The sequence below is a fragment of the Hippocampus zosterae genome, chromosome 2 (assembly GCF_025434085.1).
Source record: "Hippocampus zosterae strain Florida chromosome 2, ASM2543408v3, whole genome shotgun sequence".
NCBI classification, from domain to species: Eukaryota; Metazoa; Chordata; class Actinopteri; order Syngnathiformes; family Syngnathidae; genus Hippocampus; species Hippocampus zosterae.
In genome coordinates, this window is record NC_067452.1 from 2,908,671 (window position 1) to 2,926,240 (window position 17,570).

Genomic DNA, 17,570 nt, shown 5'->3' on the forward strand with positions numbered 1-17,570 from the left:
GTCAGCAGCGTCATCTCTCCGCCATCGCAGAATTCGGATGCGAGATAGAGTACGTCCCTGGTGAAAAGAATCCAGTAGCCGACGCCCTGTCACGAGTGGAAATCAACGCCGTCCATCTTGGCGTCGACTACGGAGCCATCGCCGACGCCCAAGTGGCTGATCAGAAGGGCACCGCTGACTATCGTCAGTCCGTCACAGGCCTGAGATGGGAAGACGTACCGTTTGGCGACGACGGACGCACCTTACTCTGCGATGTGAGCAGGCAACGCCCTCGGCCACTCATCCCGAAAACGCTCCGACGTCAAATGTTCGATATTATCCATGGTTTATCACATCCGTCTGGAAGATCAACCGCCAAACTGATGACCGAGAAGTTTGTATGGCATGGAATCAACAAAGACGTACGAGCCTGGGCTCGCAACTGCCTCCAATGCCAAGCCAGTAAGATCGGCCAACATACAGAATCCGGTATCGGCCAGTTTCCACAACCCCGACGTCGCTTCGGCCATCTTCACGTCGACATAGTTGGACCGCTGCCACCTTCAGACAGCTACCAGTATCTCTTCACGTCCACCGAGCGGTCGACTCGATGGCCTGAGGCGATCCCAATGAAAGGAGCCACTGCACAAGACTGCGCCGCCGCCCTTCTCCAAGGCTGGGTCAGCAGATTCGGAGTCCCTGACGATATCACCTCCGACCGAGGTTCTTCATTCACGTCACAGCTCTGGACCGCCCTTGGTCAGCTCATGGGAACGACTGTGCATCATACGACTGCTTTCAACCCCGCCGCCAACGGAATGGCCGAGCGCACTCACCGCACGTTGAAGGCAGCGCTCATGGCCCGCTGCACCGGACCAGACTGGAGTGCCCAATTGCCCTGGGTACTTCTCGGAATGCGGACGACTCCGAAAGAAGGTCTCGGTGTCTCCTCAGCCGAGATGGTATTCGGTGAAACCATCGCCGTTCCCGGGGAGTTCTTCCCGTCCAGCCAAGACGCCGCCGACTCCACGGCCTATCTCGCCGATCTCCGACGCACCGTCGGAAAGTACCGACCCGTACTCCAGACCTACCAAGACCAGCGCAGCAGACGAGTACCGAAGTCGCTGTTAACCTGTACTCACGTTTTTGTAAGGAACGACGCCCACCGCCCGCCTCTAACTCGACCATACCGCGGCCCGTACGCCGTGGAGCAACGTAACGACAAGGCCTACCGCCTCAACATCCATGGTCGACAGGATTGGGTCTCAATCGACCGCCTGAAACCGGCCTACCACGACGACGACGAACCCGCGCCGCTGACCATCACTCGAGCCGGACGCGCCGTCCGCCCGCCCGACCGCCTGCACGCCCAACCATGAACTTTCATCACTATCCTAATTCGGACTCAGCCTGCCAAGGACTTTCTAACAGGGGAGTATTTGTAGCAACCACAAATGCCCTCTGAGAACTCTGACATTTGAATTTCGCGCCGCGAGACTGATCAGCCAATCGGCGGCCCCCGCTGCCGCTCGCTACCAACCAATCACAGCCCCCGGGTGGGCTGGACGTTTGTTTACACTAACGTCCGCTTTGCTGGTATATAAATGATCGTACGTTTGCTGAATAAAAACAGTGTACCACCGCTCTTCGAGTACTTCACTTCACTTCGCCGGGCCGTCGCTCCTTACAAGCCACACTAGATCAAAACACGCGGGAACATATGCAGCATGTGACAATCAGACCAGAAAGGGTGACATGCACGTAAAGGAGGGTAGTCGCTGAACTGTCCCCACTGTAAGTCCCAACTTGATACACCCATGATCGTCCTCGTAACCCTGGCGATATTCAGGTAATTGGTAACTAGTTTACCATGACGCATGTTAGGTGTTAATTTTGGACAGATGATTAATTAGTTGAATGGTATTTGTAGAGCACAATATCTGGAGTGGTTTGGGTTGGAGTTTGACATCTACCACTAGTGAGTCGTGTGAACAGCTGTACAGCGTAAGTGTTCGCAATGTTATAAGATTTAAATATGTTTTTTTACTGTAAATTATATGAACTGTGTTATCTGTTCTTTAGAGGGGAGATCATTTATGTTTGACCACGTGCTTTGTACACGCCCTGTACTTTGGAGTCAGCCAGTCCTCCATCAAGCGCCTTCAGCTGGTACAGAATGCCGCTGCTCGCCTCTTGACTGGTACTCGTAAGAGGGAGCATATAACTCCTACTTTGGCATCCCTTCACTGGCTCCCATTCATTTTAGAATTATTTTTAAGATCCTCCTCTTTGTTTTCAAATCTCTGAATAATCTCGCGCCACCTTACCTCTCTGAGCTCATACGCCCCTACACCCCTGCCCGGCGCCTCAGGTCTGTGGACCAGTCTTTGCTAGACGTACCAAGAACTAAACTGAGGCTCAGAGGGGGTCGAGCCTTTTCTGTTGCTGGTCCATCTCTCTGGAATGACCTCCCACTGAACATTCGGCAAGCCTCCTCGCTGCCCATCTTTAAAGCCCTCCTCAAAACTAACTTGTATTCTTTGGCGTTTGAGTCAGCATGACTTAGATTTGCTCTTGATTTTACTGCTTGGTGCTTTCTACCGCCTTATTACTTATTACTTATTACTTATTACTGATTCGTCTTACTGTTTATTGTATATGTTAAATCGCTCCATGTACAGCACTTTGTATGCAGCGATGGCTGTTTGAAAGTGCTCTATAAATACTGTTTACTTGACTTGACTTGACCCCACACACCGAAACATATCGAGTAAGTGTGGCTGCATCTCAAAACATTGGGTTGTAATGATTATTTGTTCTGCACTAAGAAGTATTGTGGCTTGTAAATAATGTATTTTATTTCTGTTTTCCTATTAAGCAAGCCACTGCTGTTGTCTATTGTGGTGTAATTGTCTGTAATCTGTTAAATAATTTTCTTTGATCTCTTAGATCCCTGTTCGACCTCTTTTAAAATTCAGTTAAGATCTCAGTCTTTCATCTTAATGCTGAACAATTCTTCATTGTTCAGTCGGGAATAAAGCCCACCTAAAAATTATTTTGTGTCCAGTCCAGTCTTTCCAAAGACCCGGCTACAGTTTGAATGCATTATTTGTTATTGATTTTATGTCATTCTATTTTTCAGTAATGTATGATTTGACATGGTCAGTCAAGATATATTTATCGTTAAATTAAGGGTTTAATGTTATATTTGAATTTCTATTCCAGTTACTAAAGCTATTTTTTGTTGTAAGTTGGACCAAGCATAAACTTGGTCCATATTTTTTTCTTTTTTATTCTCTTCTACGTTACAAGGATAAGTTATAAGGATACAGTGTTACGCAAAGGTGTACTTAAAACAATTTTATAGACAAATGATACCATTTATAGTTGTGTGTGTGTGGGGGGGTGTTTTCCTCTTCCTGGGGGGGTGGGGGGGGGGCATGACAGAAAATAATTGAGAACCACTGCTCTAGTCTGTGCTAGAACCAGCAGGATCAAGTACAGCAGGCGTGTCCAAAGTCCGGCCCGCGGGCCAAATCCGGCCAGCGGTCGAATTTCATCCGGCCCTCGGCCCCTGTCATAAAATCAGTGCCGTCTGGCCCGCAGGTTGGGCGCAATGGAACACGTGTTGCATTGACTGAGGTCTCGTAGACTGGTGAGTGATGTTTCATAGAGTACTGCTTCCCTCTAGTGGCTAAATGAGTAATAGCATTCACTAAATGAGTAATAGCATTTAGACACTAGAGGCCATCACTCACGAGTTAACAAGACATCTCTCCGTGTTTATATTGACTGATATGTCATATTTCAAATGATTCATTTCCCTGTTGTTCGAGTCAAAGGTTTTGTGACTATTGAAAAGTCATGGTGATACGTTTTATGTTTCAAATCAATCAATTTGCACTCAGGAGACTTCTATTTAAGAAAAAGTCCAGTGAATAAGCAGTTGTATGTGATATACCTGTTTCAAATGAACCAAAAGAAATTCTTATTCATTCATTCATTCATCTTCCGAGCCGCTTGATCCTCACTAGGGTCGCGGGCGGTGCTGGAGGCTATCCCAGCTGTCTTCGGGCATTAGGCGGGGGACACCCTGAATCGGTTGCCAGCCAATCGCAAAGAAATTCTTAAGATTGTTGAAATTAAAATAAAAATGGAAATGTGAAACAGACTGGCTTACTAAAATTTGTTGAACAATATTGTTGTTCAATGTAAAGAATGTCAGCCAAGGTCGGCCCCCCGACATTTTACCACATAAAATCTGGCCCCCTTGGCAAAAAGTTTGGACACCCCTGAAGTACAGCTTATTCCACCAGGCGTTCAGGATACTCAACTCCCTCGGTGTTCTGTAGGTACCGGTATATATGTCCATCCATCAATTTTCTAATTTGTTTATCCTCGTAAGGGTCGCGTGCGTGCTGGAGCCTCTTTGGGTAGGAGGCAGGGTATACCCTGAATTGGTTGCCAGTCACAACAGATATAGACGAAAAACGATTTATTCGCTACCTTCACCACAACTTGGAAATTAAGTCAGATAACTGACTCAATCGGCTTACTGGTCTTTTCACTAGGTTTGGTTTGCAAAAGAAGAAGCATGGCTCTCCTACAGACATTGTTCAATGTATCATTGAGCAAGTCCTGTTCCGAGTTTTACAGCGAAGTGGTGGAATGGAAACAAGCAGGTTTTCTTGGCAAGTTGACCAAGGGGATTTATACATGCATACATCTTCCGAACCGCTTAATCCTCACCAGGGTCGCGGTGGTGCTGGAGCCTATCCCAGCCGTCTTCGGGCAGTAGGCGGGGGACACCCTGAATCAGTTGCCAGCCAATCGCAGGGCACACAGAGACGAACAACCATGCACACCCTCACTCACACCGAGGGACAATTTAGAGTGATCAATCAGCCTGCCATACATACTTTTGGAACGTGGGAGGAAACCGGAGTACCCGGAGAAAACCCATGCAGGCCCGGGGAGAACATCAAAACTCCACACAGGGAGGCCGGAGCTGGAATTGAACCCGTTACCTCTGCACTGTGAAGTCGACGTGCTAACCACTGGACTACCGGACCGCCCGACCAAGGGGATTTGCCATTCTCAAAAGTGAACAGGTTTATCCATCCATCCAACCACCGATACGCTTATCCTCACAAGGGTTGCGGAGGGTACTGGAGGCTATCGCAGCCACCTTTGGGCAGTAGGACACCCTGAATCGGTTGAAATTTGGGGGAAATACTCATTGGTATTCAATTTGTAGGGTAATAATTAGAGGGTTGAGTGTGTGTGACATCAATTTAATAATGAGCATCATTTGGTTGTTGACAGAAAAACAGCGAAGTAAACAGGGGATTCTTTTCATACATCAAAATGGGACCAAAAAAAAGATCAATCTAAAGCCATGGCTAAGCTGGCAGGCTAATTCCGCATGCTAATCACGACAATACGGCTCCAGAAAAATCCGGATGTCATCTGCTGAGAGACAAAAATGAGATACCAGCACGTACACCATTTCCTGTGTACGCAGTGTGCCGGTCTTCAACTTTCTGTCAGCTAATCACGATTCAAACGCAACTGGGCATTGACTTCCAGTCACTAAAAAAAGGTCATAAAGCGAACCGAGCATTGACCTCTAGTCACTAACAAAGGTCATGAAGAGAGAGACACCAGCTCTTCTCAATTGACCAGTCGCACGGTCATGTACGTCTTCTCTTGGCTCCTCCGGGACTGGCAGGGTTGGACGACAACAACAGGAGCTTATCAGCACCACGACTCCTCTTCCTCTTTTCTGCTTCCTTCCCACCAGCTCCTCCTCCTCCTCCTCCTGTAGCTGCACCATCAACACCACCCTTCTCCTTGTCACGGCTACTGCTCATCCGCTCTGACATCTTGAGCGAGGAGTTACTTCCTGAAAGACGGAGGTGAATAAAGATTATCTCTCCATCCACGTGTGTGTTGCTTCAGTCATCTACATCAGTACCTTCTTCGTGCGTTGCAGGCTGCTCCCGCTCCAGCTCCAGCTCCTCCTTGGGCTCCTCCTCCAAGCACATCTTGCCTGAACCGAAGGGGGTCGTTTGGTTGGTTGAGACGCAAATTGTTTCAATGACACAATCAACAAAAGACCAGGTTAGCCAATCAGCTCCCACCTTCCTTCACTTCCTGGATGATGTCATCAGGCAGAAAGAAACTCTTCTCAGAGTTTGGAAAGGGCAAGATCTCCGACTCGTGCTGCATGCACAAACACACATTATATAGAGTGCAACACATTTCCTCTGTAGGAAAAAAACAAACATTAAAAGAATCCAGTAAAATTCCAGTTTATGCAATGTTCATAATAACTGCCACCCTGTCGGGGAATTGTGTAAAACAAAAATAAAAGTTTAATACAATGATTTGCAAATCGTTTTCACAAACCCTGTATCGGTGTGTGTATTGCTTTAAGAAAGAATCACGTTACCAATACAGGAACTGAATCGTTTGAATGTGCCGCACCAAAGTGTGTTTATAAGGAAGAGACTTGTGTTGGTGACGTAGATGGTGAATCTCACTTTACGCTCCGACGGTGTAGCCATGGTTAGCCTCCAGCTAGCTCCTGGCCAGCTATCCCTGCGCAGCCGACGTGTTTATGACAAGACAATTAATCAGTTTTGATGTGGAGGAGGTGAAGAGACACGTGCTGCTTTTTTTGTATAAGCCCAATCTCTCTCTCTCTCCCCCTGTCCCCTCGCACATACAGTAGCAAACACAACAGAATAAAGTATGCCAGAGATAAGCAGGCGAACGAGAGTTAACAGAGACACACTAATCAGAGTCAACAGCGTGACGAGACACAAGGGAAGATGCTGGCTGGGGCTCCAAAGATGCACAGCCAAATAACTCATGGGATAAATCCGCTCGTGCTGTCATTGGTTGACATTGCGCCGGGAACCAACAGGCATGTACAAAACCTCTGACTCATTCAACATTTTTTTTCTGTATACGGTACTTCGGAAAAAAATAACCCTAAGTAATGAAGCCGCGATAAATGAAGCGTAATACAGCGAAGGATCACTGTACCTGTATATCCTTCTCAGACCTTCATTAGTCCTCAGTCTTCAGGGGGCACATGAAATGCATTTGGATGCAATTATTTTGACCCAACTTGGTTTCGGCTATCACCAGTATTTAGGAGACCCACATACTCCACATGATTCCTATTAAAACTGAAGGATCTAAAATAAACTACGATCCATTGAAACTAAAGTATCAGCTCATCAGCAAGGTCTGAAGAAGCAAGATAACGATCGTGATCATTTGAATCGGTGTGTTGCAGCAGGGAGACATGGAAAACAGGCAGGACATCAGCCCTTGAGGACCAGGGTTGGACACCCCTAATTTATAGCCCAGTTTTAAGAATAATGTACTAGCCAAGCAAAATGTCTTTTTTTGTTTAATAAAAGAACATTTGACCACATATGAGGAAATTCTACTTATCAGAGATGAAAGCGGACTAGCTTAGCGTCATTATTTTGCTTTGGCAGAGAAGCATTACAAAAATGAAGAAATATGGATGAATCAACCTTCAATCTGCATAATTAAGGTTAATTATGTCACTTGAATGACCGTCTTTGAAAGAAAAAGTTCATAATTGAATTCAGCATGGCCACTTGCATAAATGTGTGAAGATCTGTAAAGTGATGTTGAAAAATAGTGAAATAACGTTTTACTGTAATTTAATGGTGCTTTCTTTGAACCAGATAATTAGAGGGGCGAAATAACAAAAGAATTCCCCCAAAACACATTTTTTTACCTTCCACGCAAAAAGCGCGGAAACCTTCACTGACTTTTGAAATCTGTCTGAAGTGGAGTTTCCCACCAGACTTTGCATTTTGAAAAACTTGTCACATTGCTACTCTTAGCAGTGTTTATTACACAACACTAAGTTTATGTGTGTTCATGCGTTTGTGCATCCTTACCAGTGCCTGCATGTCATACATGGTTCCCAGATGATCCCAGATGACTGAAGAGGAGATCTGGCGGCCAATGTTCTGACTAAACTTGTCTCGGATGCAGATCATGTGAAAGTGACGGTTCACTCCTGCGCATGCACACAAATGCACACAGAGACAATCAACTGAATGGAATACAGTAGATGCTTTTGTCTGCTGCCTTGAGGATGCAAAGTCAGCAATGATCAGAATTTAAATTATCTTTATTGGCCAAGTATGTAGAACACAGAAAGAATTTGTCGCCGGTAGTATAGGCTACACTAGTATTGCAATAACAAGAAACTACGACAAACGAAGATATGACATATAAGTATCGATAGACTTCCAATCATGTAAGGGTACCATTGTGCAGTAGTACCACCACAGCTGTGCGACAATGTGCAGAGTCATCGAGAAGAGCTAAAGTGATCAGTGGTACAATATAATATGACGGTTGTGCAGTTAATCGTTGGACCATTTTAAAGTCATCACAGTAGCAGTATTTGTAGAACAATTTTTAAGTGCGCAATTGCACAGAAAGTCCTTGAGTAGTAGCTGTAAAAGGTGGTGGGCCAGCTATTAACACCGAAAAACATGTGTGCGACAAAGTCCGAGCGCAGACTCCCTAATGTTTCTTAAGTCTTCTCGAGTAAGTAAGCGGCGTAGGGTCGACAAAAATGAACCAAAACGACAAAAAAAAAGATAATACTAAGGAGCGCGTAATCGAAGCAGCCACTTGTGCCGGCTCCATCTTGTCTAGAACATGCAACGTTGTCACTGGATCTCCATGTTCCACGATACTTTGCAAACACATCTGTCCATGGGTGCCTGCATTGTACTTGTTACTTTTAATGCCGGACAAAAACTTTAATGATTTTTTTGAATTCAGGTTGTAAAGGTCAGATTTCAGAGGTCAATCAGATCTCAATGATAACTTTGGTTGAATACCTTGGGTGGCTTAGCGTGCCCGAGACCTCGTCTGGTTCCCGGATAACGAAAATTCATTTTTCGATGGTTTAAAAAAAAGAAATATCTGCTAATTGTAGTCAATGATGTAGAGTTAACATTCACTTTGGTTTCTGTCACATCTTCAAAATTTTTGGGGCGCTCTTCTGGGACACTTTTCATTCTCCCCATCGTTGCCTGACCTCTGAGAAGTTACTTTAGAACATTATATCAAATCCAAACGACGACCGTGCATGAATTAGTTGGACAGATTACCGTAATGCACAGTATTAACAATCGCTGTGGCGGGTGGATTGACTTCAATTTTGCGAGTGGAGGCTCGCCTGACCGCAATAAAATAACGCTATCAGGACAGTTGCCGGTCACGGCAATAATAACCACGGCTATGACCATACTATCATATAAAACAACAAATTAGGCCCATTCGAGAATGTAAGTGGTATTATAAAAGACGAAATATAAACCTGACAAAGAAATTGAGGGACTTTTAACTATTTCAGGTTAAGATTTAATCATAAAAATATTCATAAAAGTCGCACGTATAACGGCAATTATTATTTTGAATGATAATGATGCTGAACCATTAATTCTATATGATAGAAGGAAAACGAACAGACAGATGAGCTAAGACAACAACAACTAGCATTTCGTTTTACCGACAGGCTTGTGTCCGATCATGGCGTGGAAAAGGCACACCTCCACCTCGTGGCTCCACACCACTGACTCCTCGCCGGGGATCAAGGACGCGTCCGGGGGCTTCTCGTCGGCTTGGTTCTGTGTCAGGTCGGCCTCCCCCATCGTCGAGACAACAGACTAGACTTGGCTAATTTGGTCGGATGTTTTGTTTGGTTTCTACCGGAAGTTCTGTCTTCGTCTACTTCTTCTTCTCGTTGCTACTTTTGGTGCATTACCGCCGCCTACTTAAATGACATGTGAGTGTGGATAATTATAGTGTATTATAAAACCTATTATTTAACCACAATGTTTCCCAAAATAAAAAAATAGAAATGTAAAACTTAACTCACTCATATTACGGTTGTTATGTCAAACTAATAAAACAAAAATTAAGAATCGATTCTTATATAAGATATAACGGCTATTCCAAATACAGTATTTATTTATGTGGGGAACATTTATGTTTGTACTGTATTTCAAAGACCAGGCAAAGAGCATTTGTTTGTGGAAAGTGGATAAGCCAAGGGATTTTTTTCTACTTTGTAGTCACACACAAAGTACAACAAGGTTAAGACCTCCCATTTGAGAAAATACAGTATATAATTTGGTATAAAGTTCCAAAGAGATGTGGGATAACACAAAAACTGTTTTATCCAATTAAATTTAAATGTATTATTTAGTGGGTAAAATCAAGGAAGGCCCTCCCTTCCATTTTAAATTTTATGGTCATTCTCATACACTTTCTACCACAATGTCTCAAGGTTTAACTACTTTAATTCCCAAACCAAAGATACTTTTCTGAGTGATGATTGGCATCCTATGTCGCTACTCAATAATGATTACAAAATATTTGCCTTGATATTTGCCAGGTTAAATACTGTGTTGAGTTCCATTATTGACGAGTCCAGCTCCGGCCTCCCTGTGTGGAGTTTGCAAGTCCTCCCAGGGCCTGCGTGGGTTTTCTCCGGGTGCTCCGGTTTCCTCCCACATTCCAAAAATATGCATGGCAGGCTGATTGAACACTCTAAATTGTCCCTAGGTGTGAGTGTGTGCGTGGATGGTTGTTCATCTATGTGTGCCCTGCGATTGGCTGGCAACCGATTCAGGGTGTCCCCCGCCTACTGCCCGGAGACGGCTGGGATGGGCTCCAGCACCCCCCGCGACCCTAGTGAGGATCAAGCGGTACGGAAGATGAACATGAACATGAATGAGGCTCTGTCAGAATTTACGCCCAAAAGACACATAAAAAAACATTAGGATAGTTATGCATATTCTGGATACAGCACTCCGGCTTTCCAACGTGACATCTCTCGTCCGAATCTGATTATGCATTTGGGAATAAGAGGCCTCTCTAATGTGGCAAGATGACCTTATTTCTGAAAAGGTGATCTGAACGCCTAACATGTTGACATTTTCGACCGTTTTGAAAAAATTCCTAAAAATTGAGTTTCCATTATTCCGTGAGGGCTTATTCCCAAATGCATAATCGGATTCAGACGGGAAATGTCACGTTGGAAAGCCGGAGTGCTGTAGTTATCCCTGATGGGATAATGGAAACTAAATTTTTTCAAAACGGTCAAAAATGTCAACATGTTAGGCGTTCAGATCATCTTGTCAGAAATCAGGTCAACATGCCAGTTTTCAGAGGCCTTTTATTTCAAAATTCAAATCTGATTAGGACGAGGGTGTTCTGGGTGGAGAGCCGGGGTACTGGATTCCTTCTTTTAGGATGCTCTATAAATGGGCGAAGAAATCAACATGTCAGAACGCAGGCCATCTTGTCACTTTTCAGAGGCCGACATCAGATCCGAATGGTCTTGTTAGATACCTGCAGTGCTCTAGTGTCCTGCAGGTCTGGTTTGATTGAGGGATAACTGAAATTCATTTTCAAGAATCTTTTGAAATAAGCAGAGGAGCTCAAAATGTCACATTTGAGAGGCATTTTAATTGGTAATGGAACTTTCAATCTCAATGCCAGTACTGTGGTTGTATACCTGGCGTTCCCTAGTGTGTTGACAACCTGGTGTGGTTGTGCGATCACCCAGACTGATTTTTTAATTATATATTTTTTAATATCAGATGAAATTGATGTGGAATTACCATTGACTGTATTTTCTATCTCCGCTTGAGAACGCTTTTTTGTGCTGTTGTGAGAGTTCTTGTTCTTCCGGGGTGAATGTATCGTTAACTGACAGCCAAGAAATTAATTATTTTATATTTTTATTAGGGCGGCCCGGTAGTCCAGTGGTTAGCACGTCAGCTTCACAGTGCAGAGGTACCGGGTTCCATTCCAGCTCCGGCCTCCCTGTGTGGAGTTTGCATGTTGTCCCCGGGCTTGCGTGGGTTTTCTCCGGGTGCTCCGGTTTCCTCCCACATTCCAAAAACGTGTGGCAGGCTGATTGAACACTCTAAATTGTCCCTAGGTGTGAGTGCAAATGGTTGTTCGTTTCTGTGTGCCCTGCGATTGGCTGGCAACCGATTCAGGGTGTCCCCTGCCTACTGCCTGAAGACAGCTGGGATAGGCTCCAGCACTCCCCGCGACCCTAGTGAGGATCAAGCGGCTCGGAAAATGAATGAATGAATGAATATATTTTTATTAATTTCTTTTAACCCGAACAAATGACGTTTGTGCATGAGTGGTGGCTCTTTTAATTTGAAGGTGGCCAACGCCGCTCGATGGCAACAGATTACCGTAATGCACAGTATGACAATTGCAGTGGCGGCTTACTTGACTTCGATTTTGCGAGTGGAGGCTGGCTTGACCACAGTGTCCAATCGCAGGGCTGTTTACAATCGGAAGATGGAAAGACTGATCGGGAGAGCTCGTGAAAACTTGACGATAAGGTACCTGGCCCTCCTAAAATTTTCACAAAATGATCAATTTAAGAAATAAAACGGCGGATTTTTTCGCCTGTCCGCGGACAATTGCCATCGCTGAAATTGAATTTTAAAAGAGTTCGAAAAAGGATCTAAGACAGGGGTGCCCAAACTTTTTGGACCGAAGATCTACTTTTCGATCAACTAACCTTCCGGGATCTACCCTTACCGGCACGCGCACACACGTGTGTACGCCATGAGAAACAGCCTGAAACTGAGGCATGCGACGCACTTTTGCAGCCTGTTAACTATCGTAGCTCACACGTACTGTTTTAAAGTGCTTCCCTGTGCCCTCCAAGATTCCTATTCTTTGCTCGTGCCCGAGGTGAATTGTACACGAAGCAAACTCTGAATGAGAATCATGACGATAAAAGATGGAGCGCAACAGCTCTGATCACAAGCTGCAATTACAAACTGCTGAGCGCTAACAACTTCCGGTGACGTAATCACGCGCCACCGTAAATTTAAGATTCACCTGCTTTGTTTTATTTAGATTTATATTAAATATATTTTTTTGTTGGTGTTCCATCGTCATGTATTTCTTCTACAGAGATGTAAGCTTCTGTGGGAAGGCCGAGGTCTTTGGGCTTCACGTCAATAATGACTAAAACAGAATTGGTACAGTACTGCTTGATGAGCTCATTGATGGCTATGTCATTCTTGTGCAACTTGGGCCCCGTATGGTACCACCCTACAATTTTTTCTCTGGCATTGACTTTTTTGAACATCCCATACATGTTCTCCAAGTAGTCGTGGTCCAAGAACCACACGGAGTCATCCCTGTCATCCTCGTCGAACGGTACTGCAAAGCTATTTGAAACGTCAAGTACTTTTTTCTGCCAGGACCCCAAGAGGACGCCCACCACTCTTTTCTGATTGCCAACCTTGCCTATTCTGTTAAAATGGTCGACAACGCTGAGCAATACCAACGGGTGAACGACCACATTTTCCAGCGCTAGCTCCGGCATTTTTCTTTTTTTTTTTGTCCCCTCCGTGAGTCGTCACCTTACCGTGGTGGAGGGGTTTGTGTGTCCCAATGATCCTAGAAGCTAAGTTGTCTGGGGCTTTATGCCCCTGGCAGGGTCACCCATGGCAAACAGGTTCTAGATGAGGGGCCAGACAAAGCACGGCTCAAAAGACCCCAATGATGATAAAAATAAATGGATCTAGGTTTCCCTTGCCCGGACGCTGGTCACCGGGGCCCCCCTCTGGAGCCAGGCCTGGAGGTGGGGCTCGTTGGCAGGTGCTTACACCCATGGCGCCCGGCCGGGCACAGCCCGAAGAGGCAACATGGGTCCCCCTTCCCATGGGCTCACCACCCATGAGAGGGGCCAAAGGGGTCGGGTGCAATGTCAGCTGGGCGGCAGCCAAAGGCGGGGACCCTGGCGGTCCGATCCTCGGCTGCAGAAACTAGCTCTTGGGACATGGAATGTCACCTCTCTGGCAGGGAAGGAGCCCGAGCTGGTGTGTGAGGCAGAGAATTTCCGACTGGATATAGTCGGACTTTCCTCCACACACAGCCTGGGTTCTGGTACCAGTTCTCTCGAGAGGGGTTGGACTCTCTTCCACTCTGGAGTTGCTCACGGTGAGAGGCGCAGAGCAGGTGTGGGCATACTCATTGCCCCCCGGCTCAGTGCCTGTACATTGGGGTTCACACCGGTAGACGAGAGGGTTGCCTCCCTCCGCCTTCGGGTGGGTGGACGGGTCCTGACTGTTGTTTGTGCATATGCACCAAACAGCAGCCCCTCATACGCACCCTTTTTGGAGTCCTTGGAGGGTGTGCTGGAGAGTACTCCTGCTGGGGACTCCATTGTTCTGCTGGGGGACTTCAATGCTCACGTGGGCAATGACAGTGATACCTGGAGGGGCGTGATTGGGAGGAACGGCCCCCCCCGATCAAAACCCGAGTGGTGTTTTGTTATTGGACTTCTGTGCTCGTCACGGATTGTCCATAACGAACACCTTGTTCAAACATAAGGGTGCACTTGGCACCAGGACACCCTAGGCCGCAGTTCGATGATCGACTTTGTAGTTATATCATCGGATTTGCGGCCGCATGTTCTGGACACTCGAGTGAAGAGAGGGGCGGAGCTGTCAACTGATCACCACCTGGTGGTGAGTAGGCTCCGATGGTGGGGGAAGATGCCGGTCCGTCCTGGCAGACCCAAACGTATAGTGAGGGTTTGTTGGGAGGGTCTGGCGGAATCCCCTGTCAGAAGGAGCTTCAACTCCCACCTCCGGCAGAGCTTTTCCCATGTTCCGGGGGAGACGGCGGACATTGAGTCCGAGTGGACCATGTTCCGTGCCTCTATTGTTGAGGCGGCCAATCTGAGTTGTGGCCGTAAGGTGGTTGGTGCCTGTCGTGGCGGCAATCCCCGTACTTGCTGGTGGACACCAGCAGTAAGGGATGCCGTCAAGCTGAAGAAGGAGTCCTATCGAGCCTTTATGGCCTGTGGGACCCCAGAGGCAGCTGACGGGTATCGACTGGCCAAGCGGACCGCGGCTTCGGTGGTCGCCGAGGCAAAAACCCGAGCGTGGGAGGAGTTCGGTGAGGCCATGGAAGCCGACTTCCGGACGGCTTCGAGGAAATTCTGGTCCACCATCCGACGTCTCAGGAGGGGAAGCAGTGCACCACTAACACTGTGTACAGTGGGGATGGGGCGCTGCTGACTTCGCCTCGGGACGTTGTGAACCGGTGGGCAGAGTACTTCGAAGACCTCCTCAACTCCACCAACACGCCTTCCTTGGAGGAAGCAGAGCCTGGGGACTCTGAGGTGGGTTCTCCTATCTCTGTGGTTCAAGTCACCGATGTGGTTAAAAACCTCCTCGGTGGCAAGGCCCCAGGGGTGGATGAGATCCGCCCGGAGTTCCTCAAGGCTCTGGATGTTGTGGGGCTGTCCTGGTTGACACGCCTCTGCAACATCGCGTGGTCAACAGGGAGAGTGCCTCTGGATTGGCAGACCGGGGTGGTAGTCCCTCTTTTTAAAAAGGGGGACCGGAGGGTGTGTTCCAACTACAGAGGGATCACACTCCTCAGCCTCCCTGGTAAGGTCTATTCAGGGGTGCTGGAGAGGAGGGTCCGTCAGGAAGTCGAGCCTCAGATTGAGGAGGAGCAGTGTGGTTTTCGTCCCGGCCGTGGAACAGTGGACCAGCTCTACACCCTTAGCTAGGGATGTGAATCTCAGCACTGAGGACGATTCGATACACATCACGATCCACTGCCAGCGATGCGATACTTAAACGATACATGGAATTTTCTGGCGATACGATGCGATACGTTTCACCGTCGTCACGATGCGATACGATTCGATACACATTAAGTTCAAATCAATGCGATCCGATACAATGCAATTTGTTGCGATATTGTGCAATTAAACATGATGCAAATAAGCAAAGAAAAAAAGCTTTTAAAAAGATGGAATTCAGTATGGTATTACAAAAAGGATGCCACTTTATTCCTTATAAAGAGTAGAACTTGTAAAACAACTTATTTAAGCCCTTTCACAATTGGGTTTTGTGCAAAGAAAATGTAAACAATTTGGCACCTGAGACTCACAGCTGTTGCTATAGTGTAAACACAGACTATTCTCACTGAGTGTCTTATATGAAATATAATAATAATATATATATGTATATGAATCTCTAGCGCAAGATGTCCACCCATCCACTGTAAGTGCAACTCTTTGCGCACTGTTCAGCGACACAGTAATCTCACTTCTCACTTTGTTGTACACATCGGGAATATGTTTGTAAGTGAACACAGACCTGTCTGGTATTTTATACCTGGGTTCCAAAACGTGCACGAGTTGTCTGAACCCCTCGTTGTCCACCACGCTAAGGCTGGAGGTCTTTGCATATGAAATAAGCAGTGGCCTTAGTTATAGCCATTGCGCGGTCACAGTGAGTTGCAAGGGGACTCCCAAAATAAGAGGCAATTTTTTTCTGATCCTGACCTGGTTTACCAAGAGTTTCTCCGGTGTCCGACGAGGAACTGGGCGGGGAAGCGGGAGGGAAACTTGTCGGTGATCTGGTGCCATCGGTTTAAGTGGGTCTGCATATTTGTGGTGCTGCCGTTGTGTGGCTTCTTAGTGCGACATTCCTTGCAAATTACGGAGGTTTTATCAAGCTTTCCGTCTTTCTTTTCGAAGCCGTAGTATTTCCAAACATAAGATTTGAATGTTGCGGCTGCATTAAATATAGTAGTTTCCTTGCTGCTGCGTGCGCTAACTTCCATAATGTTTCGCTCGTTGTGTACTGGACTTTATGTGACGCACGGCTACCGTCCGTATTCAACACAAACGCAAAGCAATGATGGTGCATTCATTGCGCCTAGGAAAGGGCAGATATGTGACGTTTAACATGAATAAAACGGCGATTGAATCGGATTTTACCGATACCCATCAATGCATCGTGATGAATCGCGATTTCACCCGTCAATCGCGTCGTACCCAGTGAATGAGCCGATGCACTCGGATCGCGCACGTGCGCATCCACACCCTTTTCCACACCCTTACCCTTAGCAGGGTCCTTGAGGGTATGTGGGAATTCGCCCAACCAGTCTACATGTGTTTTGTGGACTTGGAGAAGGCGTTTGACCGTGTCCCTCGGGGAGTTCTGTGGGGGATGCTTCGTGGGTATGGGGTACCGAACCCCCTGATACGGGCTGTTCGGTCACTATACCACCGATGTCAGAGTTTGGTTCGCATTGCCGGCAGTAAGTCGGAATCGTTTCCAGTGGGGGTAGGACTCCGCCAAGGCTGCCCTTTGTCGCCGATTCTGTTCATAACCTTTATGGACAGAATTTCTAGGCGCAGCCGAAGCGTTGAGGGGGTCCGTTTTGGGGGCCTCAGTATTACATCCCTGCTTTTTGCAGATGATGTGGTGCTGTTGGCTCCTTCAAACGGGGCTCTCCAACTCTCACTGGAGCGTTTCGCAGCCGAGTGTGAAGCGGTTGGGATGAAAATCAGCACCTCCAAATATGAAACAATGGTCCTCAGTCGGAAAAGGGTGGAGTGCCCCCTCCGGGTCGGGGAGGAGATCTTACCCCAAGTGGAGGAGTTCAAGTATCTTGGGGTCTTGTTCACGAGTGGGGGTAGGAGGGAGCGGGAG

The 17,570-nt window shown here is 46.8% G+C and overlaps 1 protein-coding gene across 1 annotated transcript; it reads right to left on the minus strand.

Annotated features, from left to right (window-relative positions):
* Positions 1-5,257: 5,257 nt before the first annotated feature.
* mrgbp (MRG/MORF4L binding protein) lies at positions 5,258-9,776 on the minus strand. The gene is made up of 5 exons (XM_052058934.1): positions 9,566-9,776; positions 7,932-8,053; positions 6,123-6,204; positions 5,957-6,031; positions 5,258-5,884 (listed from the first exon to the last, which is right to left on the minus strand). The coding sequence occupies exons 1-5, from the start codon at positions 9,705-9,707 to the stop codon at positions 5,673-5,675; spliced, it is 633 nt and encodes a 210-aa protein (XP_051914894.1). The 5' UTR covers positions 9,708-9,776; the 3' UTR covers positions 5,258-5,672.
* Between the last annotated feature and the right edge of the window lie 7,794 nt (positions 9,777-17,570).

Excerpts from the sequence above, each read along its gene's own strand:
- mrgbp (XM_052058934.1), bottom strand. The coding sequence starts at position 9,707 with ATGGGGGAGGCCGACCTGACACAGAACCAAGCCGACGAGAAGCCCCCG. Across the intron at positions 8,054-9,565 it reads GATCGGACACAAGCCTGTCG|GAGTGAACCGTCACTTTCAC; the intron begins GTAAAACGAAAT and ends GTGCATGCGCAG. Across the intron at positions 5,885-5,956 it reads GCCTGCAACGCACGAAGAAG|GAAGTAACTCCTCGCTCAAG; the intron begins GTACTGATGTAG and ends TCCGTCTTTCAG.